At 47.1% G+C, this 25,901-nt stretch overlaps 1 protein-coding gene across 1 annotated transcript in view; it reads right to left on the bottom strand.

Moving 5' to 3' along the window:
* Gucy2c (guanylate cyclase 2C) overlaps positions 1-25,901 on the bottom strand; it is a 77,988-nt gene that overhangs the window by 2,303 nt on the left and 49,784 nt on the right. The window contains exons 16-26 of the mRNA XM_032905518.1: positions 24,382-24,468; positions 23,117-23,249; positions 21,215-21,352; positions 20,294-20,382; positions 16,777-16,868; positions 13,681-13,839; positions 9,849-10,041; positions 8,473-8,647; positions 4,245-4,343; positions 2,483-2,577; positions 1,100-1,176 (exon numbers count right to left, since the gene is read on the bottom strand). Coding sequence (XP_032761409.1) covers positions 1,100-1,176; positions 2,483-2,577; positions 4,245-4,343; positions 8,473-8,647; positions 9,849-10,041; positions 13,681-13,839; positions 16,777-16,868; positions 20,294-20,382; positions 21,215-21,352; positions 23,117-23,249; positions 24,382-24,468 — 1,337 coding nt within the window. The remainder of the gene's footprint in view (positions 1-1,099; positions 1,177-2,482; positions 2,578-4,244; positions 4,344-8,472; positions 8,648-9,848; positions 10,042-13,680; positions 13,840-16,776; positions 16,869-20,293; positions 20,383-21,214; positions 21,353-23,116; positions 23,250-24,381; positions 24,469-25,901) is intronic.

The raw sequence follows: 25,901 nt of genomic DNA, 5'->3' as shown, positions 1-25,901 counted from the left end.
TGAGCTCTCTCCAGCCCCTTCCCTCACCTGTTTTTGAGACAATGTCTATGCGCTAGGCTGGCCCTCAAACTCACAGAGCTGTACTTGCCTGAGTGCTGGGATCAAAAGTATGTGCCACCACACCCGGCAAATCAAGTATATCTTAGTGGTTAACTGGGTGAGGATGCTGGTTTAAAGCGTTATAAAGCCAGCATTTGGGAGACTGACCAAGACAGGGAGATTGAGGGGTGGAGGTCTGTCTGGACTATGACTGTATCTCTCTCTCTCTCTCTCTCTCTCTCTCTCTCTCTCTCTCTCTCTCTCTCTCTGTCTCTCTCTCTCTCTCTCTCTCTCTCTCTGTGTGTGTGTGTGTGTGTGTGTATGTATGTATGTATGTATGTATGTATCTGTGTGTTTGTGTCTGTGTGTACATGTGTGTGTGTGTGTGGTATGTGCATGTGTGTGTATGTGCGTGTGTGTGTATGTGTGTGTGTATGTACGTATCTGTGTGTTTGTGTCTGTGTGTACATGTGTGTGTGTGCATGTATGTGTGTGTGTGTGTGTGTGTGTGTGTGTGTGTGTGTAAGAGAGAGAGAGAACAAAATCACATATATATGTACTTTAACCTATCAGTCTATTATCTTGCAACTACGTAGTTGGGTCAACTAAAAACTCACCCCTAGGAGGGTAGGAGGAAAAGGAGCCAATAAAACAAAATAAAGCCCATATCAATGAAATAAGAACAAAGTCTCCTCCAGTTCCAGAGCATTCCCTTCCCCTTTCCCAGGGGGAGCCTCCCTGAGACAGTGTATCATGGAGGTGTGACTTCCCTGAGAACACACGTCAGACCTATGAACCAGCGAATGTCACCGTTCCAGAACAGCAGAGGCTGTGTGCATCCTGTGTCGCGAGTCTTAGGACAATACAGGCACCACGGACACTTCAGCTCAGCAGTGGGAGAAAGGAACACTCTAGACTTTCTCCTGTTTAGTTCTCAGCTCACCTCACATGTCATTGCTGCTCTCGGGCACTTGTCACCTTGAGTACCTCTAAGTAGCTTATGTGACAGCAAGACGGAGATCTTCTGGCCCCTCTCCCTCCCTGACACCTAGAGGCTTACACTGTTGGTGGGGTTGGCAGGTTGTAGTCTTGGTCCTTCATCCCAGTCAGCCAGTATGTGGTCTCGGTCCCTCTTCCCTAGTGACACAAGAGAGAAAGCTTCCATGAAATCAGTGAGTGCTGTTCTCACCCGCTGCCCCCTCATTGATCTGTTCCAAGAGGCACCCAACCCCCACACTGCCCATCAGTCCCTCTTTCAAACACACATATCCTTAAAGTTTAGAAAAATTTTTTAAGAAGTCCCCTTCCAGGCTGGATTTTTTACTTTTTGTTTGCCCTCTCTTCTGTTGTCAAAACATTAATTAATAATTAGTTAATTCATTAATTAACTTTGAGACAAGGTCCACGCTATGATGCAGGCAGGCCTGCAGTTCATCATGTGACCCAGGTTGCCACAAACTCACAGCAGTTCTGGCTTGGACGCTGAGTGCCAGGATTCCAGGCATGAGCCATGAGGCTCACCAAGACTGGCTGTTTTCAAAATAAAGCTTGCTTCCTTCCCAGAAGGTATTTCAGATCACAGCATAGCAACAGTTTAAGAACCCTGCCTTATGAAGGAAGAAATTCAAGCCTGGGGAGGTAGCTTTTTTGGAAAATGCTTGCTGTGAGAGTGAGGGGAGGGGGGCTGAGTTCGATCGCCAGCACACAGTGCAAATCTGGGTGCAGCAGCATGTCTGTAACCCACAAGCTGGAAGCAGGGGCAGGAGGATCTCCGGAGCTCCTGACAAGCCAGTGCAAAACAGTGAGCTGCAGGGTTAGTGGGAGACCCTGCCTCAGCTCATGGGTCAGAGCCACGAAAGCCTGACAGCCTGAGTTTGATCCCTGGACAGAGAGGTGGTGGGCAGTAAGGACCATCCCTCTCCAGCCCTGTGTTTTTTTAACCTTTCGAAACAAAGTTTTGAGACAAAATTGTTGCCACAGCTTCATTATGTATTGTGTAATTATAAATGCAGGAGACATAAGCAGCCCCCCCAAGTGACATTCGTTTGGCTCATAGTGGATGGGGGTGGGGGTTATGCAACGAATGGAAATGTAAAAGATATTTTACTTTTGCTAAGGCTTTATCTGAGGAGAATATATATATATATATATATATATATATATATATATATATATATATATTAAATGAGCCACCTCTCCAGCCTGGTAGCAATGTTCTGTGGCCTGCTAGCCCCAGCACTGAACAGCTAAAGGGCCTGTGGGAGTACAGGGCGGCTCTGAATTCCCATGGGCAGAGGTTCTTTCTCTAAGGATGGTGGAGGTCACTGCAGAGGGGGCAGAAGAGGATTCCTTAGCTTCATCTTTTCTCACGTCCTCGGTGGAGGGTTTCATGTGGCCGACATGTGTCTGAGTGCATGCCTACACACGTCTGCAGCATCCCTACCTTTAAGTACGTTTCTCCCCTCACTTCATACAGGAACTGGCAATCCGTTCTCCTCAGGATGGCTATGGTGGAGCTGCTCATGTGAATCCTCAAGGCTGGAGACACAAACCAGATCAGTGAAAACCTCCCCATGCTGAAATACGATATGGATACATTTGTTTCTCTCTGACTCGAGACCTCAACAACACCCTAAGGAACTTCTGTCCATGGGGAGAAACGTACACAATGTATACAGCCGTTGTTGTGAATGGACCTTTAAAACCAGTGTCAGTGGATGAGAAAATGCTGCCCATGTGGGAAGACTGGTCTGGCACTGGTATTTTAGGGTCCCGAATGTTGGCACACTCCAAGTTTTGTTCAACTAGTCTCATTTCAGCTCCGAGTGGGAACCTTTGGACCTGGCTTTGGATGGAGCGTTTGGCCCTGAGGCTGGGGCGTTTGGTGCTGAGGCTGGGGCGGGGCTTTGGCTGAGTGGATCAGTAAATAGTTAAGGTGCTGTGGGCAAGGAGAAGATTTGGGCTCTGAGTCTTCTCAAGCTTTCTTCCTCCACAGCACCATATCCTCCTGAAAAAACAGTTGATCAGTTCCTACCTAACAGCTCATTGCTGGATGCCCAGCAGCCACACCACAAGCCATGACGGTGGTCAGAACAGAGGACACCCGCCATGGATCGGAGGACTGTCGAGCGCTTGATGCTGTACCGACCCAGACCTGTCCTGAAACCCTCCTAACGTGGTTGGTGTCTCGTCCTCGGTTTATGCATTCACCTTTCCGGAGTCTTGAAAGATGGGGTGCCTTCCCCCAACCTATGCAGATGACGTGAGCACAGTTTTGATTTTAGCCTAAGCTGCTTGAGTCACCTTTATCCTTTCCACGACACTTTGACGTTGTGGCACATAATTCTTAGATCATATCAGTCCGACTGCCAAAATCTTGCTGTGGGTCCCGAGTCTTGTCAGTGTTTTAAACTCCATCTACCATCGCCTTTCTTCCCTCTCCTACATATTTTTATTAATATTATCACCATCACCAACTAATCGGTTGTCTATTGCATGCTGTACACGGTGCCTCGATTTTGCTGGGCACATGCCTTTGCCACAGGTCGAAGACTGATTCAATCTGAAGAAAAGCCTGAAACCTTGTCCCTTAACAAATTCCTAGATATGGGCTGGAGAGATAGCTCAGTGGTTAAGAGCACTGACTGCTCTTCCAGAGGTCCTGAGTTCAAATCCCAGCAACCACATGGTGGCTCACAACCATCTGTAATGAGATATGGTGCCCTCTTCTGGTGTGTCTGAAGACAGCTACAGTGTACTTATATATACTAAATAAATCTTTTTTAAAAAATGTAAACAAATTCCTAGATACTTTCTCTCCTTAAATCCGCTTCTAGAAAGCCCAAGTAAACAGGAAAGCGGAATCTGAGCTAGATGTCTGATCCATATCTTTCCCATTGGATAACACAGTTTACGTAGATATATGTTAAGTTCATGACTATTCCATCTAGGACATGCCTGGTGTCATTGCACGTGGGCCCCAAATCCACAAACAGTCTAACACAGCAGGAAAAAAAGACTAAAACAATCAGTATACACAGCAAAATTAAACATGGTGTGTTAACACAGGCTCAAGTCTAGGTCGTGTGAGAGGTCCTCCTGCCTCTCTCTGACGCTGTCTCCACACTGTGCAGGGAGCTCTACACGTGCTCGGCTGGAAGAGAGAATCTCTGTTCCCTAAGGAAACCAGCAATGCCCCTTCTTACGGAGGCCGGTGGACTCCATCCTGGAGGCAGTGTTGACAGTGTCTCCAAACAGGCAGTAACGAGGCATCTTGATCCCCACCACACCAGCAGCACAGGGGCCTGGAAGGAAGGAAGAGGAGGCATCGTTGTACAATGCAGTTGAGACAGGAGGGCCTTACTCACGGTCAAAGGCTGAATTCTTCAAGGCACAGAGACTGGGCTGCACATCATGTGATTGCTTTAATGAACGACTAGAACCTCTAGATTTTTTTTTTTTTATAGCTAGGAACACTTCTATTTTTACCGAACAAGAAGGCATTCAGAGGTCCAGGTCACAAAATGCCAACATTGGAAAATCCAGGGCTCTCCAGATGGGCTCGGGTGACCCCATAGCCTGTCTGCTGTGTCAAAGCCCGCCATCCTAAGTTCTGGACTGCTAGAAGGAACCACAGATCAAAGACGCAACTGCCCATGCTTGCCTGTGTTAGTTTTGTGGTGCGATTTTTGGGATTGGAGGCATATACTAGAATACTTGGAAGAAAAGCACGTGGCCGGATCTTCCATTAGCACCGTGGCCATGCCGATGCTGCTGGATTTGGTCTGTGGCGCAAGGATGTTTCAACACGCAGAACAGACGCCAAGACAAGAGTGTGTATTCTGGCAACATGTGTGGGTATCGCAGACACCTGCTCCTTCAGCATAAGCAGGCATCGTATTGATCAGAGCTGCTGTTGCTGCTGCTGCTGCTTCATGGAAGGGTCCTCAGACCCTCATCTGAGATCCCAGCCTCTCACTCCCTTCTGCGTCCTGCCACCAGCTGTGACTCTGCTCCAGTTGGGCGTGGCCATCTCTAGGGAGATGCTATAGTATATACAAGTCCAACTGAAGAAGGAACGCCATCCATGCAGCTGTGGGGAGTCATCGTCCTTGGGACCTTTGAGTTATTTGAGGTCACTCAAACTCTTCTAAGTAAACCCAGCAAACAGCTCCCTGACCCGCCAGACCAGACTTGGGTGAAGGTGTTATTTTATTCTCTCACTGGTGCCCTGTCGGATAGGTGTCCTGTGGATGGCGTTCACATCTCTTCAGAAAAAGTTTCTGCAAGCATTGGAAAGAACTCTCTTTGCATCGGGGTTTGCAGGGACAACCGGATGCAGAGGGAGACATTAATATAGAAACTGAAGACTGTATGAATAAGGAAACTTCTAGCTATAGGGAACTACTAGCTTTCTGACTGGCTCTTTTTTTTTCTTCCATTTCTGGATTCCATTTTTTGTTTGTTTTGGAGACAATGTCTCACTATGTAGCCCTGGCTATCTTGGAACTCACTGTGTACACCAGGGTCGCTCAGACTTACAGAGATCACTTGCCTCTGTCTCCTGAGTGCTGAGATTATGTTTCGGTATGCACAGCTCTCACAGAGGACCCGATAGGGTTTTAAGCCCTAAGTTAGGCTGCTTATAACTGCCCGTGACTGGCTCCAGAGGGCCTGACACCTGCTTCTAGCAGCATAGGCCACGGTGCATACCTGAACACACATACACACGTGCAAATGATGATGGTGGTGGTGGTAGTGATGATAATAAACCCTAAGGGGTTTCTTTATACATTTGTCCTAACGATGAAGATTAAAATAGACCCAAAACAGTTCAAAACACTAGATTTCACACGAGTCTTAAACTCGTTATTGGATTTGATATGAAACAGACAAATAATGCTAACAAGCACACAGAAGAGATTGATTAGAGGAGACGTGTGCTTGCATGTGTGTATGTGTGTGAGTGTGTGAGAAAGGCAAGACAATGTATTGTGCAAAGTGTTAGTGAGGATGACTTAAATTCCCACCTTATATATTCATTGTGCATGGTACTGTGTTACAAAAAGATGCCCCTCCCGTACGTGTTCACCGCTCATATATACCCCGCCCCACCCTCCTAGCTTCCCCTTCCTCCTCTTCCCTGTCCTATAGTCCCCTTTGCTCCCCTAGGCAGTTTTCCTTCTCTCGTGTTATATAAATGTACACAGTTTTACACAGGTATCTAAAAATCTAGGAAGCAGGTAAGAAAAAACATGGCCTTTGGTTTTTGAAACTAGCTACATTGGCTTAGTTAATATGACTATGTCCTGTTGTATCCATTTTTCTGCAAACATGGTAACTTCCTTTTCCTTTTTGGCTGGTAAACATTCTCTCTGTATATGTGCCACATTTTTTGTTGTTGTTGTTGCTCTTCTGTTGGACACCTAAGTTGGTTATGAGTTCCCCTCCAACCACATGTTTCTCTAAGACCAACAACTTATCTTCTCAGGTCTGTGTGTGCAAGGCTGGTAGTTGAGGTCTGAGGCTGCTCACTACCTTGTATCTCCACAGAATACACGACAACCTAACTTGCTACCTAAACTAAAAGCTTAATTTAGAAATATGTGTCAATGTCCTCAAGTTCCAGCTCCGAGTCATAGGCTGATGCCTGATCATATCACACAGCAGGCAGTGGGAACACAGAACTTTAACCAATCAGATGCTCAGCTATTGGGATCATAGAGCTGTAGGGCACGTGGGACCATGCTAGCAGACAGGCATTAGAACTATTGAGGAAATCTCAAGAGGTTTATAAACAGCAGGAGTGGAGCCATTCCCTACCTATCTCTGTCCCTGCTCTGGAACACATGACCAGGGCAGCCCACTGAGAGGACCATGGTCACTCAGTCACGTAGCATAACACCCGGAGTTCTTCTCCGTCCTGATGAGGTATCTAGAAAACTTTGAGCCTTCAGCCAATGACCCTCCCTTCCTGGTTATTTCTAACCCCCAAGAGGTATATAATCCCTGGTTCACCCTGAATAAAGTGTATACATTCACACCCGCCACCAAATAAAGCAATGTGAACAAGTGAATATCGTCTCAGAGATCAGCTTCATTAATGACTGCCATGGGAAAGGCGCCTCACCTAAAACTCCCAAGGAAGGCTTTCTTTCCTCTAGCCCGCCCCTTTGGTACTCTCTGCCCTCCCTGCTAACTGGGCTGGATCCTGCTCATCCTGGGTTCCACCCTCCCCTTCCTGCCTGGCATGTAGAATGCCCTGAGGGTAAACATTATGGTGGATCCTGGTTCTTGGCTTCTCCTCCTGGTGGTATACTGGCAGCACCTGGGTACCCAGAGAAGAGACCAGGAACCACCTCACTCTGGACATTGCTCTGCCTCTGCCCAGCAGTGTGCTGGTGGCCAGGCACCTCCCTCTCAACCTCCACCGGCCACCTTCCATCCTCGGAGAGGCAGAAGACAGTATGTCATAAAGCTTTAACCAATCAGATGCTTTCTGTCTCTCGCCTCTGTGCTCGCTTGCCCGCCCCCCCTCCCTCCCCCTCCCTCCCTCTCCCTCTCTCCCTTCCTCTCCCCTCTCTCTCTCTCTCTCTCTCTCTCTCTCTCTCTCTCTCTCTCTCTCTGCTTCTGACTTGGCCTTCTGTTTTCTGTCTGTAGATGCTACCTGTCCATAGTGCCCGCTGGAGCACTTCGGTTCCAAAGGACACACTTTGTACATCGTTCTTTCTTACATAAATCTCGTTTGGAGTTTGGAGTTTCCCTTTCAATGGGGCTGTTAAACTTCCATCATCTTCTAAGTGACCTGTGCTACAGCACTACAGCAGGAGTGGGTATAAGTGTTAGAGACATTGTTTCTCCTCTGAATCACATATTTTTAGATATTGTTTTTCCTTCTTAAGATTGCATGTTTCATTACATGTACGTGTCCATCTGTCTGTGGGTAGGTGTGTGAGTGGAGTTGCTGGAGGAGAGCAGAAGAGCATCGTTATCTCCTGGAGCCGGAGTTCCAGGTGTTGTGAGCTGCCTGTCAGGGGTTCCCAGAACTAAACTCGGGTCCCCTACAAGTGTGCTACACTGTTTTGACCATTAAGCCATCTCCCCAGCCCCAACATGATAACATTTTGATGGAGCATGAACAGGAGTTGGGAGTGTGTATGGGAAGGTAATAGCGAGACAGTAGACATGATGATTTAAGGGCAGTCCAGAACATCTTGCTTTCCTGTGTGGTCAGTGTTTTACTATCCTGGAATGAATATGCTGTTTACGATGTTACTTCAAGTGTAATTGAGGGACTGGGTCTAAATGTGCCAGGATGCATAATGGACTCCACGTTTGGCACGAAGGTTAGGAGTAAGTTTTACATGAAAAACTATGCCCTTGTGTGTTCTGCTCTGAGCGGGCCCCCTCTTGCTAGGATGTCCAGCTCCTTACCAGAATGAACTCCAATGCGAATCCACACGGGGAGGCCAGGGAGATGTTCCAGCTCAAAGGTCCCCATGAAGCTGAGGATGTCCAAGGCCATCTTGGAAATGTCCACTGCATGCCGGTTGCCATTTCTCATAGGCAGGCCGCTGGCCACCACGTAGGCATCGCCGATGGTTTCTACCTGTGGAAACACGTTCTCATCAGCGGCTCTGCCCCACGGGAGACAGAACTGAACAGAACCTTCACTGAGTGCACGTACAAGGGTTGGGGGCTCAGTGTGAGCTCAGTCCTGGTCACTTCATCCAGGGCCCGTCCTATGCCAACAGTAACCTGTTAATGGGGCTGGGCGCATGGCTCTGTGATTGAGGACACCTCCTGCTCTGGCAGAAGACCAGGTGCACTCACTCAGTGGTTCACACCCATTCGCAGTTTCAGGGGGGACCAGAGGTCCCTATGGGCACCTGAATGTAAGTGGTGCAGGCAAGGAGGCACACACATGCTCATACATTTATCAATAAAAATCAAAACTAAATAAATAACCTGGCTGATCCTATGTAATTTTAGTAATATACCAGATTGCCAGAGTAAACTTTAGTGATTATCGTTTTCAACATAGTATTTTGCCAAGAGTAATTATAGGTTCCTTCCAGGATAAAGCATTTTTACAGCCTTGTGCAGCGTTTACTGTAACTCCACTGTCTGCACCTCCTTTACGGTTGGCTTAGATGCAGTCCTTTGCTTGTAGGGATTTGAAACTGTCATCCGAAATTTATCTGGGCTGTAATTTGTTCCCTCTGGGCCGCTTCTGAGCGTTTATTTTGACCTTTAAAAATTCTTCTACACCTCTTCTGTTTCACCTTGGCTTCAACCACCACTTAGTGTTAAAGATTTATTTGTTTCTTATTGATTTTATTACTTTTTACTTATATGAGTACACTGTCACTGTCTTCAGACACACCAGAAGAGGGCACCAGATCCCATTACAGATGGTTCTGAGCCACCACGTAGTTGCTGGGAATTGAACTCAGGACCTCTGAAAGAGCAGCCAGTGCTCTTAACCACTGAGCCATCTCTCCAGCCCCTATTTATTTATTTTTTATGTGCACGTTTGTGTGTGCCTGTGTGTGGGGTCGTGCACATAGTGCAGGTGCCTGCGGAAACCAGGAGAGGATGACACAGCCCTTGGAGCTAGGGTTACAGGCAGTTCTGAGCCTCCATGACCTGGGTGCCAGAACTGAACGCAGGTAGAGTAAGAAGTGTTCGTAACGGGGCCTCTTGTTACAGCCGAAGAGGGAAGGAGAGGAGTTAGAATGGGCAACGGTGTCAGGCTCTGGTGGCTTTGGGCCACGCAACTGTCGCAGCCCGAGGGTTGAAGCAGGTACCTTGTAGACGTCATGGTGATCCACAATCTGGTCAAAGCTCTTGTAGATGTCATTCAGCATGTCCACCACCTCCATGGGCGTGCTGTACTTGCAGATGGTCGTGAAACCGACAATGTCACTGAAATAGATTGTGACTTCTTCGTACAGCTCTGGCTCCACGATGCCTTTCTCCTTCAGGGACTTTACCACCAGCCTAGATGAGGGAGGGGGGAAATGACCTTTAACCTCTGTAGAGTCTCCTCACCTTGCAGTTTAGACTGTAGCAACTGTCAACAGGATCGAAAAATGTGAGATTTCTAATGAATTCCAGTAAGTGTCCCAGAAGCAAAACCAACAGATTTCCTATGTTATATATATGACTCCTCTGTGTGTGTGTGTGTGTGTGTGTGTGTGTGTGTGTGTGTGTGTGTTTGAATTTGGATACATATTAGCATGTTCAACCTTAACTTAGATTAGTCATATTCATAAACTCACAATGCTATCACCTATATAACTCTAATGCCGGTACACGTTCATTGATAATCTCTCCATCGATAATCCATTCGGAACAAGCATAGCGCCATATTAAGAAACCTCAATGTCACGGGTGCCCCTGATGTAAGAAATTGACCCTGAGGCTATGAGCACTGCCTTTCTCACCAAAGCCAACAGTTCTGCCCTCTTCGATGGCATTATTTAATATCACGCCAAAAAAAAAAGATGCATCCCACATTGATTTTAATACACTTAAGTCAGATGTTAATGGATATTTTGAGCTACATGCGGGTCCTTCAAAGAGCAAAGTCGACCACTCCATAAGTAAGTTGTGACTACAGCGACAGATGCCAAGGAGAAGCCGCTGAGAAAGCCTCGATGAAGGGATGGAAGGGCCAACTTCTCAGAGCCAGTCCACCTGAGCTGACTGGGACTTCCTTTAGGGGACAAGGTACCTTCACCATGGAGGAGGGTCCAGGGGACTGACTGGGGCTGGGGACTCTCTGCTGCTCTTGGGGTCATTTTGAAGGGAGCCAGAGGAGAAACATGATTCAGAACCTGGGCCCTGGGGGTGCGACGGCAGACCACGAGAACAAAGCCCTCATTTTATTTTATTTCATACGAGTGTTTGCTCGAATGTGTGTATGCGTACTGCAAGTGTGCTGGTACCTGCAGAGGCCAGAAGAGGGGGCCCTTGAGACTGGAGCTAGAGATGGCTGTGAGCTACCGTGTGGGTGCTGGGAACTCAGGTCCTTTGCAAGAGCAGCAAATGCTCCTAACTGCTGAGCCATCTCTCCAGCCCCCGAATCCTTCGTTTTTAAATAGATAAGAAAATGAAGGGCTGAAAAGGAAGTGGGGATTTCCTGTGACCCCATAGCCTGCACAGAACCGAGCCACGCCTGCCCACCCCGTGCACCGTGAGCTGTCTGCAAGCCCAGGCATGGTCGGGGAGACGGAGAAGATTTGGAGGGGTACAGACAATTGCAGAATCTGTGGGGATCTTCTGGAAAGGCCATGGCCTACCAGCCACAGGGGCCGGAACTCACTGAGAGGAAAGTCTTTTCCAGGGTAGTAACAAAATGTATTGCCCTTTGCAAAATCACCCTCGATGCGGCTGGCTGCGCTGTGATGCCACACTGTGTGTAAATGACACACTGTGTGTAGCCTGCGGAGTGTTGTGGGGGCTGCAAAAACATAATGATTACATTGAAATGTCTCCCAGTCTGCGCTTTTTATGTTAGTGTAGAAGAAAGCAAGGGAATTTGAAAACCCTGTACTCCTCAGAAAACTTAGCGTTTACAGTTAAGAGAAAGAAAGAGAACTTCGGGTGGTGAGTATTGGGTTGCCGCTGTTACAGAATTCGAATATAAATTAGATGTCTTGGTTTTTTCACAAGAGGAAAACCCATTTATGTTTTCCTAGCCTCCTGGGTACTGTTCAGTAAATGCTGAAATGGCGTGGTTCCCACGCGCTGGTCAGCATTGCTGTACAGGCTGCTTTCAGCTTCTTCTGGGCAGCGGCCACTTAATGAAAACCTGAAGTTTTCCTAAAGACAAAATGTATTTTTCCAGAGTTATAATAAAGTGTGGCTTCAACCACCGAGCAAAATTGTTTGCCACTGGGGCAGGAGAGAGGGTTCAGCCGTTACGAATTCTTGCTGCTTTTTCCAGAGGACCTGAATTTCATCCCCAGATCCCATATCAGGAAGCTCACATAGAGCTCTAAGTCTGCAGATCTGATGGCCAGTACTGGCCTGCATGGGCAGCCACACTGGAATGTATACAGGCATGTTTGCTCACACACACACACACACACACACACACACACAGAGAGAGAGAGAGAGAGAGAGAGAGAGAGAGAGAGAGAGAGAGAGAGAGAGAGAGAGAGAGAATAAATCTTTCTAAAAGTTGCCATCTAGTGGTCAAAGTGGCATGATGAACGAGCTTGAGAGAACTTGACTTGTGGAGGTAGCTGTTCCAACCCACTGACATGACACTGTTGGCTAAATCCTCCGATGGTGAAACCCTGGGACAACCGTCGAGTATTCACGGCATTGTTTGTCAATGGGGCCTTACTTTCCAGGCAAAGAATTCTGCACAATACAGTGAGTTTATGTGGCTCAGACAACACACGCCCTCTTTGACATAGAGCGGGCAGCTGTAGTGTATGTCCAGAAGGCTCTCCCAGTTGGTGCCTGTGAGCCGGAAGGTTCATGGTCCAGATTAGGCTTTTCCTAGTCCCGGGGACTGAATGGGACATGCGTGTGTCCCCTACCTCTTTGCCCAGGTTTATAGAGAAGAAATTACTTTTTATTTGGAGAACAGTCATTAGTATGGGGGGGGTGGATCTGAGAGGGATTGAGGAAGCAGTAGAAGAACTCGAGAAGCCACAGTTACTGTGTATACCCCAGCATGAATGTAATGTCACAGGCAAGTGTTGGTCTCCTATCTGCTATATGAGATACTGAAGGAAGATGGGAGAGAGGCTGGATCACTTAGGTCTCCTGTCGAAGACTGTTCACTGATAGCAGTTAGTAGAAACAAGCTTTGAAGTCAGGTCTCACTGAGTTCTGTTTCCATGATTTTACCAGGGCTAGACTACCTAGATCATCCTTACACTCAATTAACAGCTTACCACACCTTTATGGGAAGAGACCATTCCTTCTTGCTTGTACAAAGCCATAGGCCAAACCATCATGTCGTGATTCCTTGTTTATCTTAACATTCCTTGGGAACTTATTCGAATGACAGTGCTCAGAAAACATTAAACTCTTCGGGAATTTCAGTATTAATGTCCTTTCTCTTCCGTCCTGACCATTCTTCACAAAGTTCGCTCATAGACAGCCTGGTAGCAAGAGACCTGGTGACCGTCACCCACCTCCTCTCCCACCGACACCTTCTAATTCTTATGAGTTAGACTTTGTGATGTCGAGAAGAAAAGCAGAGACACCAACACCTAATACCCGAAAGCCTCTCAGTTCACACAGCACAGGCAGACTTGGGTTTCCATTCTGAGGCCGAGGACAGACAGGCGGCAACTTGTCTGAAGGCCGTATGTAGGCTTAATGAGGTATTAGAACCCACAGCCTACTGCTCAGTCCATAACAGAGTCACAAGAGCTCCTTTGCTGTAGTCATTCAGAGAGAAATCTGGAGGCTCGGCAAGGCATAAGCATCTTTAACCCTGAAGTGTCTATAAAAGGAAACCATCCTATACTGTCCCAAACCAACCAAAGCCCAAAACAAATTCAGAACAAAACCAGCAACAGTGGAAGGCAGACATGTTGAAGGTTTCAGCTGGGAGCAAGGTGCCTGGCTGTGGAATCATGGGAAGCCATATTTGTAGGAGTCTTGCCTTACCGTGGGAGCAGCATAAAGTTAAGGTGGTCAGCCCTGTCCCTCTCGGCCTTGTACAGCTGAGTCCTTTCCTCCACCAGGTGCTCCAGGTTCCGAGAATACAGCTGTAGACGTCGGATCAAGGTGTCCATGTAAGATTCATTTTTTTGGTCATGAAAAAGGCTGCAAGTGGTAACAGACAAAGGATTTTTACATATCACAGGGAAGGGGTGTGTGGGGTCTCATGGTGTTGTGTATATTAAAGATAATGCTTATAGCACGTAAAGACATGGTGGAAAGCTCTGAGATAACACAGCCATTCTGTCATCAGGATTACATCATCGACAAGTTCCTACTTCTGCTCTTAGAAGGAGACGGCTGGCTTTATATGAGTGTGTGTGCTTCTATGTTTGGTGTGTGTGTGTGTGTGTGTGTGTGTGTGTGTGTGTGTGTGTGTCTCTCTCTCTCTGTGTATTCTCTCTCTCTCTCTCTCTCTCTGTGTGTGTGTGTGTGTGTGTGTGTGTGTGTGTACGTAGAGACTGGCTGTGTCTCTGTGTGGCTGTGTTTATGTGTGTATGTTTGTCTCTCTGTGTGTGTCTATGTGGTTTTTTTTTGTTGTTGTTGTTGTTCTTTTTTTCAGAGCTGGGGACCGAACCCAGGGCCTTGCGCTTCCTAGGCAAGCGCTCTACCACTGAGCTAAATCCCCAACCCCAGGTCTATGTGTTTTTATGTTTATGCCTCTCTCTCTCTCTCTCTCTCTCTCTCTCTCTCTCTCTCTCTCTCTCTCTCTCTCTTTCTCTCTCTCTCCCCAGGTATGAACTCAGGTGGCTAGTCTTGTTGACATGTTAAGCCAACTCAACAATCCCAAGAGAGAAGTTTTATAACAAGCTTCCAAGGGATTCTTCCTAGACCCCACCAGCGAGGGTTAGTTAGGCAGAATGGGAATAGGAGCGAGCACAGGGGAGATGATAGATTATTTTTTTCCAAATGAATGGAATTAATTAAAAGTTTCTCCATCTTAACTGTGAATCTTCGTCACCTAGGGAACGATTAAAACTCCCAGTGTTGAGTTACACCTCAGACCAGTTACATCAAATGCTCTAGGGTAGAATTAAGGTGTCAGTGTTCCTTAAAGCTCCTTGGGGAATCTCAAATGTGCAGCCATGTTTGAGACCCACTAGAGTCAGGGGTAAAGTTCAGGGGCCCGTGATCTCCACGAGGGTCCCTATCATTGATACTGCACAATCCTATCTGACTTTAGTGACAGCCAGGGAAGGAGTGAGAAGGCAAGAATTGAATCTGTTATCTCCTGCTCTATTCAAACAGAACGCAGTTCTGCCAATCAGACTCATCAACTCCAGCTTCCCTCTCTGCCTTGGCTTTTCACCTCAGCAGGTATCTGAATCTTAGGACCTAATGACACCTCTAGAAAGTCAGAAATAGAAGGAAGGAGAGAAGCCATCCAGCTTACTCCAGTGTCATGAGTGAGGGAATTAGTAGCCTGTGAGGTGGTGGTGGTGGTGGTGGTGGTGGTGGTGGTGGTGGTGGTGGTGGTGGTGGTGGTGGTGGTGGTGTGTGTGTGTGTGTGTGTGTGTGTGTGTGTGTGTGTGTGAGAGAGAGAGAGAGAGAGAGAGAGAGAGAGAGAGAGAGAGAGAGAGATTCCCTCTGTCCCCAGCAAGCCAGTATCATGCTTTCCTTGGTGCTTGGCCTCCCAGATCTCCAGCCCGTGTCCCTTCCCCCATCTGTAGTGTATTAGCTAAAAGCACACAGCATTAGACTTCGGTATCACTGAATAATGGGGGGTAACACCCATTTTGAACATGAATGCTGTTTGATTCAGAAAACAAATTTAAAGCATCTAGGGACATGGCTGGTGATTTTGGAGACCTTTAAAAGCTTGCTGACCTTGGGGGCTGGAGAGATGGTTCTTAAGAGCCTCTTCTGCTTCATCAGTGTACCCTAGCTCATCTCCTAGGACCTACCAGGCGACTCACAGCCTCCTGCAATCCCAGTTCAGATCTAGGGGATCTGGGTGCCTGCCCATATGTGCACAAGTCCACACATACATAAATAATTAAAAACAAAAACTAGATCTTAAAAATATTAAGATGTTTCTAATGTTAGGAACTGCTCGTCTGGGCCTGGAGAGATGACTCAGTGGTTAAGGGCTCTGGCTGCCCTTCTAGAGGACCTGGGTTTGATTCCCAGCATCCACATGGCAGCTAACAACTGTCTGTAATTTCAATCCCAGCATCAGATGCCATTTCTGGCCTCTGTGAGCACTGCATGTACATGGCACACAGGCATACATTCGAGAAAAACACCCACATATGTAAAATAAATGAAATGTAAAAAACAATTTTACCCAGGGCATTATAGAATCCCAGGACCCAGGTTAGACTTCCAGAAGGGTCTGGAAATTATACATTGAATTACAATTTGTTTCATACAATGTCTTTGACCATATTTTCTTTTCCATTAATTCCTCCCAGATCCTCTCTACCTCCTCATGCACCCCAACTTTTAGGTTCTCTTAGAAACTGTATCTCTTTTCCAGACTTATTAGCTTATGTCTCTGTGCGTGTGCTCCTGAATGCAGCGGCCCAGGGAAGCCAGAGGCATCCTGTCCCTTGGAGCTGGAGTCCAGGCAGTTGTGGCTCTCCTGATGTGAGTGTAGAAACCAAACTTGGGGCCTGTGCAAGAACAGTTTGTGTCTTAACCGATGAACCATCTTTCTTGCCTCTAGAAACTATTTTTAAAATATGTGTGTGCATTTTATTTTATTAAATTAATTAATTTACTTATTTATTTACATCCCAAGCACTGTTCCCACTCCCAGCCCCCTGTCACTAAAAACCTGGAAACTACTTTCAATGATAAAATGTATGCTATATTATGATGTATTTTGTCCTTGAGTGTTTAACTTTATAGGAGAGCATGCCCCTGAGAAGTGGTCTTTTTATCTCTGAATCATTTGAATTCTATGTAACTGGTGTTGGTCATCACCCGAGAATTTTGTTAGCACAAATATTTTCATTCCTCGGTAGCACTAAATATCAGCTATCCAACCATCGTTAAAGAATCCAACATTAGGAGGAAAAATAAAAAGGTCAGCAATACCCAAATATCTTGGCTAGTGTGCTCTCGATTTTCTTGAAATCTGGTCTCTTTTCTGGATCCTCCTCCCAACAGCTTTTGACCAGTAGATAGACCTGCAGAGACAAGGTGGGTGGTGCTTATTAGACCTGCAGAGAGGGGCGGGACTTATTAGACCCGCAGAGACAAAGTAGGCGGGGCTTAGCTCGGGTGCGGTGGGGTAGGGAGAATGCTAAACTCCGGATCCTCATTCTGTCCTTCTTGATGGGCATGATCAAGGCGGGGGATATTTCACAAGGTTCTGCCACGATGATCGTGAGAACCAGTCTCCAGCTCTCTCCCTTTCATGGTGTAGACTCTGCCACCTACATTACCACACCCCGTCAGTCTTTGGAGTGCCGTTCCTTAAGATGTGGTAACAGTTTGAATGAGGCTGGACTCATGGGACAGATGAAAGGCTCTACAGGAACATGTGGTGTTTATGGGTCAGGGAGGGTAAAAAATAATGAGGCTCAGGCTGGCGAGATGCCTTTAGCAGTTAAGGTCACACACACACACACACACACACACACACACACACACTCTCTCTCTCTCTCTCTCTCTCTCTCTCTCTCTCTCTCTCTCTCTGTAATAAACAAAACTAACGTGTCTCAACAGAAACGAAGCAAGTGGGTCTACTAAGAACAAAGGTCAATGGTTTGTTAATCTCAACTGCAGCTGGGAGTCACTCCCCTGCGGACCACACAGGAAACCTCTTATATTCAGGCCCCGCCCCAAAGGCATTAAGTGATTTGGGAACACATACGTATGTTCTAAATTTTGCATGGGCAAAAGGCATTTGTACTTAGGTTTTAAGTGTCCCACAGGACAGGGGTGCGAGGCTGTAATGGAGAAGTGGCTCAGAGAAAAGGGAGGGGAGAGGAAGAGGAGGTAGAAGGGACCTCTTATCTTCACTGCCACCATATTTGTGACTCGACCCAAAAGGGAAGTTGACACCATTAATTTAAACAAAGTCTGCTTGTCACCGGGGTTGGAAACAAGGTGATGAATGGTTCAGTACAGGATCCCTCTCCTTGGATTTTGTTCGAATGGTTCCTGGCGAGAACTAAGGCCACAGCTGCCTCTGTTTATCCAGCCTCTGGGTGATGCCCCTGCCTCGGCATGGGCTGCACCTCCGAGGAGCAAAGGGGCACTGTTGAGGGCCTGGTTTCAGACTTGTTTTCTACTGGGACCAGAACTGGGGCATGAGTTCTTTGCCTAGTTTCCAGCTGCAGAATCATTCAGCCACAGAGATGAATTGTGGATACTGCTTTGGTGAATAGGGCTTTAACCGTCTGTATAACGCATCAGCCCTGTCCTTCCGTGGTGTAGACCTCATTAACTGCAGGTTGAAAAGGTTCAGGGAAAAAACTAAGTCTGTACCGAACACATTCAATATTCTACGACATGACAATAAAGTCTTCATAGGGTTTATCGTATAAATCATAGGTAACTTAGAGGTGATTTAAGGCATCCTGAAGGTTGTAGACAAGCTACACACAAATGCCACACCACCTGATGGTAAGGAGCTCTAGCAGGCAAGGATTTGGGAGGTTGGAGGATCCTGGAATCTTTCATATCTTACGGGGGATGAATGAAAAGATCTGATGACCAGAGGGAGGCGTGGGAGGACTCCAGAAGACCAGGAGAAAGGGGAGTGAAGAGAAACAGTGGAGGGAGCATTTATCTCGGCGGCTCGGGGCCTTATCATGTCCCCTCCCACCCCCTCTCCCGTGCCCTCTGTTCTCTGTCAATGCTATACTCCATTCCTTCCTTTCATCCTCTTCTCTCTCCTATGCTTTTTTAAATTTACAATGAGGCTCACTGTATAACCCACACAGTCTTCAAGCTTGAAGTCCTCCTGCCCCAGCCTCCCCATTGCTGGGATTATAGGTATGAGTCACCATGTCTGACGTCTAAAGGTCCTCTTGAAGGACTGTTTAAATGTTTCCTCTGGGTTTCTAAAATGAAGCATGCTTCTCTTCTTTTCATCTATCTATCTATCTATCTGTCTGTCTGTCGTCTGTCTGTCTGTCTGTCTGTCTGTCTATCATCTATTACCTTTCTTTCTTTTTTTTTCTTTTCTCTTCTTTTCTTTTCTTTCTTTGATACAAGGTCTCATGTAGCCCAGGTTAGCCTCTAGCTCTCTATGTAGTGGAGGATGACTTTGAATTACCTACTGTCCTGTCTCTACCCCTCGAGTACAGGGATTGCAGGCACGTGCCACCACACCTAGCTTAGGAAAATTAAAGTAGAATTTTAAACAAAACACACTTTTAGTACCAGCTATTAAATTGGTTGAATCAGAATATTACCCTCAGCTCCTTATCTGTACAGGTGAGGGTTTGTTGTTTTTGTAAATGAGACAGTGTCTCATGTACCTGAGGCTGGACCCTGAGACCTGATAATCTTCCCTCTACCTTCCTCGTGCCGGGACGGAAGATGTATAGACCATAGCTGGCTAGCATTTCTTTTTAAACCTATAGAAGTAACTGTAAGACTAGCACGTACACCACATATACATTGCTCTCAAAAGTGTAGACTGTGATGTGTGCTTGCACCAGCAGCCCGGCCCTGAGCTGAGGGAGGAGTAGAGCTTGGGGGAGGGGTGAGAATGCCTGGTCACAGATCCCTGTGTCCTATGACTGTCACCAAAGAGCAGTCCCTCCTTGCCTGGGAGAGATGATTCCCAGGCTCCCAGTAGAGAGTTTCAAGTGGGGAGAGTCTAGATCCCAGCACATACTCATCATTAGAGGGAGTCTATAAGTTATAATAATAACCAATGATAAGTAAAATAATTACAGTAATATATTATATTTCCCCATCCCTGCAAGGCATGTGAGAGCTGTTATTAGGTAATGAGGTTACTTGAGCTCATCATTCTGTTGTAAATCTTTGAGCCTAGGTGTCCACTGAGAGACTAATGGGAGGGGAGAATACACAGGGCGGACTTGTCAGATACAGGGAAGGCTTCTGTCTCAATAGAACAGAGAAAAGCGGCACGAAGTTTTATCGTGCTGAACAACTCGACATTTATAAATTGTTTATTCTGGAGTTTTCCATTTAGTAATTTTGGACCCCAGTGGTTTCTAGTAACTGAAAACACACACACACACACACACACACACACACACACGGAGCCTATCAAACAAAAGGGGTGATTGTATTTGGCCTTTTCAGATAGGATTACTGGAAAATCTTGAGCGAGGGCAATTGTACGGGGTTACCTGGGCAGGTCCACATGGAGTCACTCATGTTCTAATCAGAAGAATTAGAAGTGAGACAGAGAGGCAAGAGGTGGTGACTCAAGGCAGTGCTTAGAATGGAGGACTACAAACCAAGAAACCCACCAGAAGTTCTCGGAGGAGAAATGGGCCACCCCCAAAGAACCTGGAGGCCCCGTAGAGCTTCCAGAGCTCTCTGTGAGTACACGTTTGTGTTTCGAGTGTGTGGTACAGCTTCAGAGCGGACAGGACACTGAAGACTGGGAAGACCCACTGACCTCCAGCTCCTTCTCATCTGCGGTTTCCAGGAAGAGATCTGGGCGGAAGGGTTTCGTCCCATAGGAATTTTCCACTCTGAAAATCTTCTCTGATTGGATAAGAACAATTACATTATGAGAAGACCCCCCAGTGAGGACGGTTTGGCACAGTCCGAGTTGGTTCACCCTTTTATGATCTTCCAGTCCAAGAAGAGTGGGGGAGCCTGTCTACAGTTGTGAGCGAGATGGGAGGAGTCTTCCCCCACTTACAACAGGGAGCGGCCTGGCTGGTAGGCAGCTAACGCTGGATTCTAAAGGATTCTCAGATTCTGCCACTGCCTTCCTCAGGCTCCCCTGGTCCCTCTCCATATCCTGACTCCCAGATTCACCAAGCTGACCTCCTAGACAGTTGTAAGTTAGTGCATAGTAAGCTCAGAAAGTGAAGACCAGATGAATGGAACAAAGTGTTTTCCTTCAATGAGAAGCAACGAAAAACAAGAAGAATGGAGTGCACATGTGGCCTTGCTAGCCTGTGCTAGTCCCGTGATTACGCACATACCTCACTTTCTGGGGTCAAGAGGAGAACTGGAGTGCAGGGAAGACTCTTACTGTGTTTGCTTTTTTGAGACAGAGTCTCGTGCAGGCCAGGCTGGCTTTGAAGTGGTTAGGAAGCTGAGCATGGCCTTGAACTCCCGATTCTCCTGCATTCACTTTCCAAATGGTGTGGACCACCACAGCCAGCAAGTGAAGGACGATCCTTTAACCCTGATATGGGTGATAATGGCACCTGACTGAGCTCTAACACCAAGCCTTTGCAATCCTCACATAGAATGCTCAACTCAGAGGAGGCCCTGATGGGCTGTGGGACCAGAGATCTGGGTCTCAGCGGGTCCTGTGTGCAGACGGCTGGCTCCGTACCGGGCTGGGGCAGGTCTGACTCACCATTCTGATCCCGGCAGCTCAGCGTGTAGAAAGTTTCCTTGCGGAGGATGATCTCCTGGGCAATGATGCTGAAGCTGTACACGTCTCCTTTCTGAGAGATAGTAGCTTGGCGCAGGTGCTCGGGGGCGGTCCACAGGTCTGTGCGCGAGATAGCAACACGACAAAGTTGGAGGGGGGCGGCTCTACTTGGGCTGAAGGTTCAGGTAACAGACGTCTGAGATCCAGTTAGACAATGCTAAGGGGGCTGGGATGTAGATTGTCCGATCAGAAGTTTCGTCCTTTTGCTTTATAAGCCAGTTTTGCACCCAGCAGGTCTAGGAGAACTCACTGGGGCTTGAGAGGAAAGCACTGTGCACATGTGGGGACCCGAGGTTGGATACCCCAGAACCCATCTGAACACTGGGTGGGCGTGGTGCCCGTCTGCCATTCCAGTGCTTAGAAGGCAGAAACGGATTCCCCAGAGGAAGCCGCTGGTCAGGATGGCCTTGTGAACAAGTTCAGGATTTAGTAGTGAGATTCCCTCGATGAATAATGTGAAGTGTGTTTGAGAAAGGCTCCTGACACAGCCTCAGGCTCCTGAACCAAGGAGCACAAGCATGCACGTGTGCACACACACATGTAAATACTGCCCTCGTCGCACATGCAAGCACACTGCGTACACATATACATGCTGAAAAGAATAAAAAAAAAACTTTCTGTGTTTAGTTCATTATCATGTTAAACTTAACAGGGCTGGAGAAATCGAGGTAGAAATGTGTGTGTGTGTGTGTGTGTGTGTGTGTACACATATGTATATATACACATAGACACGTGTGTGTATAGGTATGTATATATACACATAGACATGTGTGTGTATGTGTGTGTATACACATATGTATATGCATACATAGACATCGTGTGTGTGTGTGTGTGTGTGTGTGTGTGTGTGTGTGTGTGTGTGTGAATAAAACTCAAAGAACTTTTAAACAGAATTGGAAGTAAGAGCTTCATTTTTGGAGCGAGGTCATATGTCGAGACAACATGAGTCTTAGATTTCGGAGGTGGCCTAGCTGTAACTTATAATAAAGACTGAAGGGGAATGCTGGTGTGCCTGCCCTCCACACACCTGTGTGACTTCACATTCCTCTTCTGGACCCTTCCCACAATCCTGAAGAACAACGAGGCTGTAGTTCTCAGGTTGTATGTGCACACGCATGTGCACATATGTACGTATATGGATCTTGTCACCACAGATAAGTGAATAGTAATGTCTGTACGGGAACAGGGTTTCCTGCTCTGTCCTCCATCTTCCTGAGCAAAACTCCCACCTGGGACCCATCTCCTACACGGTTCAGTTAGATGGTTCAATGGGCTCTTCCGGCCTAGTTTCTACAAGTCTGCAAGTTCCTTCTGCTTTTTCATTTATCTCAAGAGACGGAGCTGAATATTGAGAACAACGTCCGTGGAAGACACCTGTTTAACTCAAAGAGCATCCGTTGAGGGGCTGGAGAGATGGCTGGGCAGTTAAGAGCATCTTCTGTTCCTACAAAGCACCTGACTTTAGCTCCCAGGGTCTACAGGGCGGCTCACAACCATCTGTAACCCCAGGCCCAGGGCGTCTGATGCCCTCTTCTGGCCTCTGTGGGCACTGCATGCACACACTACACAGACACGCATGTAAGCAAAACACTCATACCCATAACATAAAATAAATACATTATACTAAAACAAAACAAAACAAAACCTTCGTTGGTGTGCTGGAGAAAGAGTTAGTGTTGCCTATCTCACCATCATTTCCTGAACTTTCTATGTAAGTGAAATAAAAATAATAATTCACAAAAGAAAACAACAAAATCCAAACAAACAACAAAAACAAAAACAAAGGGGTGGGGGGGAAGAAATCCAAGTAAAAGCGGCACAGACCTTTCTTTGGAGGGAGAATGGAATTGCACCCAAAATCAGTGATCTTCACCACCATGCGACTGTCCACCACGCAGTTGGTGGACTTCAGACGCCCGTGGACTTCAATCTTACTGGAGTGTAGATAGGACATCCCCTGTAATTTTTTTTCAGAAGGTGGGAAAACAAAGAGATGTCACACGCTTTGGCTGAGTGACCGCTTGCAAGAAAGGAGTGGCATTTTGAATCTATTTCTCTGCACGTGTGGCCGTACTGTCCAATTTCAAATTCAGTGTGGCGAACCTTGCTTTAAAGGTGCCGTGAAAAGCTCAGCGCTTGGGAGGCATAGCTGCACGACAGGAAGAAAAAGGAAGTTGAGTGCAAACTGCGGCCGAGTAGCTGTGTGCCACACAAGATGGGGCTCTGTGACTGGGCGTGCGGGTGGGTGGGAAGGTCAGAGGTCGGGTGGGAAGGTCAGAGGTCAGCCTCTGGCTGTGTTGTTACTCGGGTTCCATCTGCCTTGTTATTTTTTTTCTCAATTAAATTCGTGTTTGTTATTGCTCTTGTGTGTTTGACGCACGTGTGTGCATACCACATACATCATGAGTGCGTGCACGCCACGGGACACATAGTCAGAGGACGACGTTCAAGAGCTGGCCCTTTCCCTGCTGTGGTTTCTGGGGATTCACTCACACTGTCAGGCTTGTGTGGTTTCACCCACGAAGCCGTCTGGAAAGCCCCCACCTTGGGTTTTGAGACAGAGTTTTTCACTGGAAACAGAGCTTGCTGGTTAGGTAGGCTGATCAGGTCAGTGAACCGGGAGAATCTGTCTGTCTCTTCCGCCCCAGCTCCGGAATTACATGTGCAACCAGACCTGATACTTTTTTTTTAAATGTGGGATTTGAACTTAATTCTTCACGTTTGAGCAGCAAGCACTTTACCCACTGAGCCATCTTGCTTTCACTTCCTGCTTATTTGAGCGATGAACATATACTCGTCTCTAGCCCTCTGCCACCTTGCTCCAAAAACAGTGACAAGACTACCTTACATTTATGAAGGAAGTGACCCAATCTCTCCCTGAAATCTAGCAGATTAAGTTATTTCATATGGTATTTTATTTGGAAAAATCTACAAGGACATGTGAGTACACACGTTACCTAGTCAAGTCCTGCATATGACACATCTACCATGGCTGCCGTCGTACGGAGGACACCAGTGTGGATGGCGGCTGGGAACTTGTTACACTCACTTTCATTCTCATGAATGTCCTGTGCCCATGTGTCTCTTACCTTAGCAATGTCATTTAAGACAGAGATCTTAAACTCCCAATCCATGAACGTGCCATCAGGGTAGGAAATCGTGTCATTTAACACTTCCTGAACAGGGGAGAGAAACACACACATAAGGAGAGAGGTGACATGCTGCAGAGGAAGCCGTCGTGGACAGATTGTGAGCCTGGTTATCCAGTCAGGAGGCTGCCGAGTCAGGAACAAACTGAGATGCTGCCACCCTCCTTTTATGATCACCTCCCATCATGGATTGTCCGACAGAGGTACAGTCTGCGAAGCGTGGTAGGTGATTTTACTGTGTGATGTCCTCACACAAACCTAGAGCCAGAGACCTCCAAAGTCCAGGCAACAGGACTCAAAACCGGTAAACCACAGATGTGCTTTAGTGCAGAATGGTATTCTCCCCTACACTCTGATACAGACACACACAGACACAGACACAGACACAGACACAGACACAGACACATACACAGACACAGACACAGACACAGACACAGACACAGACACAGACACAGACACAGACACAGACACAGACACACACTTTCTCTGTCTCTGCCTCTGTCTCTGTGTCTCTGTGTCTCTGCTGTGTCTCTCTTTCTCTGTCTCCTCCCAAGGTCTTGTTCCCAGGCCCACAAGAAACAAGACAATTCAATTGACTCGGGAGCCTTAAACAAGAGAATTTCTACCAGTTTGAGGTCACCTTGGGCTATGTCCTGAGACCCTGTGTGAAGAAAGAAAAAGGAAAAGAAAGACAGGAAGGAAAAAAGGAAAAGAGATATGAGATGTATCATGTTGCTGGCTACAGTATGGTAACCTGATACAATGATAAAGCAAACCGTTCAGTAAATTCATAAACAAGAAACACAACCATTATCGAATGTGTACTGTACTTAGGAGGTGCAGGCAGGCAGACCAGAACTTCAAGGGCAGCCTGGACTACATTGGCAGTTCGAGGCCAGCCTGGGCTACATGAGACCCTGTTTCAAAACCTCCAAGCAAACAAGACAGACATCAGGTAGATTTCACCCTCGGGTAGGATTGAAGGACAGCCCAACACTAACATTAGGGTGGTTCTTAGAAAGATACAAGGTTTCATTAAACCTGTAAGCAACCGTTTTCAAGCCCACTGCCTGGAGACTGGCTTTGAGGAGTCTGACTGAAAAAGTATCTACCCTACCTACTCCAGCTCACCAAGACTGGGTAGACGTATTTGCTTTTTAAACATCTTGTTCTGAGGCAGGCTGTCCCTTGGTAGTCCACAAGACCTGAAGGTCCCCGTGTAGCTGGCACACAGCACATAGGCAGAACCCCGTGAGGCCTCGGAGTTGTGGTTCTTTCACATCTGCCTCCTGAGAGCTGGAGACTGGACTCGTGTTTTTAAGCAGGGAGTTGCTCCTGGGAATTCTAACATTAGGCTCATGGCTCCGCCCCGTGTTAATTACGTCAATTGACTTAATTGCTCTGGGCTTTCTTTAAGTCCGCTAAGATCTCTGCCCTTAAGAGAGCTCTTGGCTTTCCTA

Source organism: Rattus rattus, chromosome 6, assembly GCF_011064425.1.
Source record: "Rattus rattus isolate New Zealand chromosome 6, Rrattus_CSIRO_v1, whole genome shotgun sequence".
Lineage (NCBI taxonomy): Eukaryota > Metazoa > Chordata > Mammalia > Rodentia > Muridae > Rattus > Rattus rattus.
Note: the sequence above shows the minus strand (reverse complement) of the source record. Positions and strands in the feature narration are given on the sequence as shown.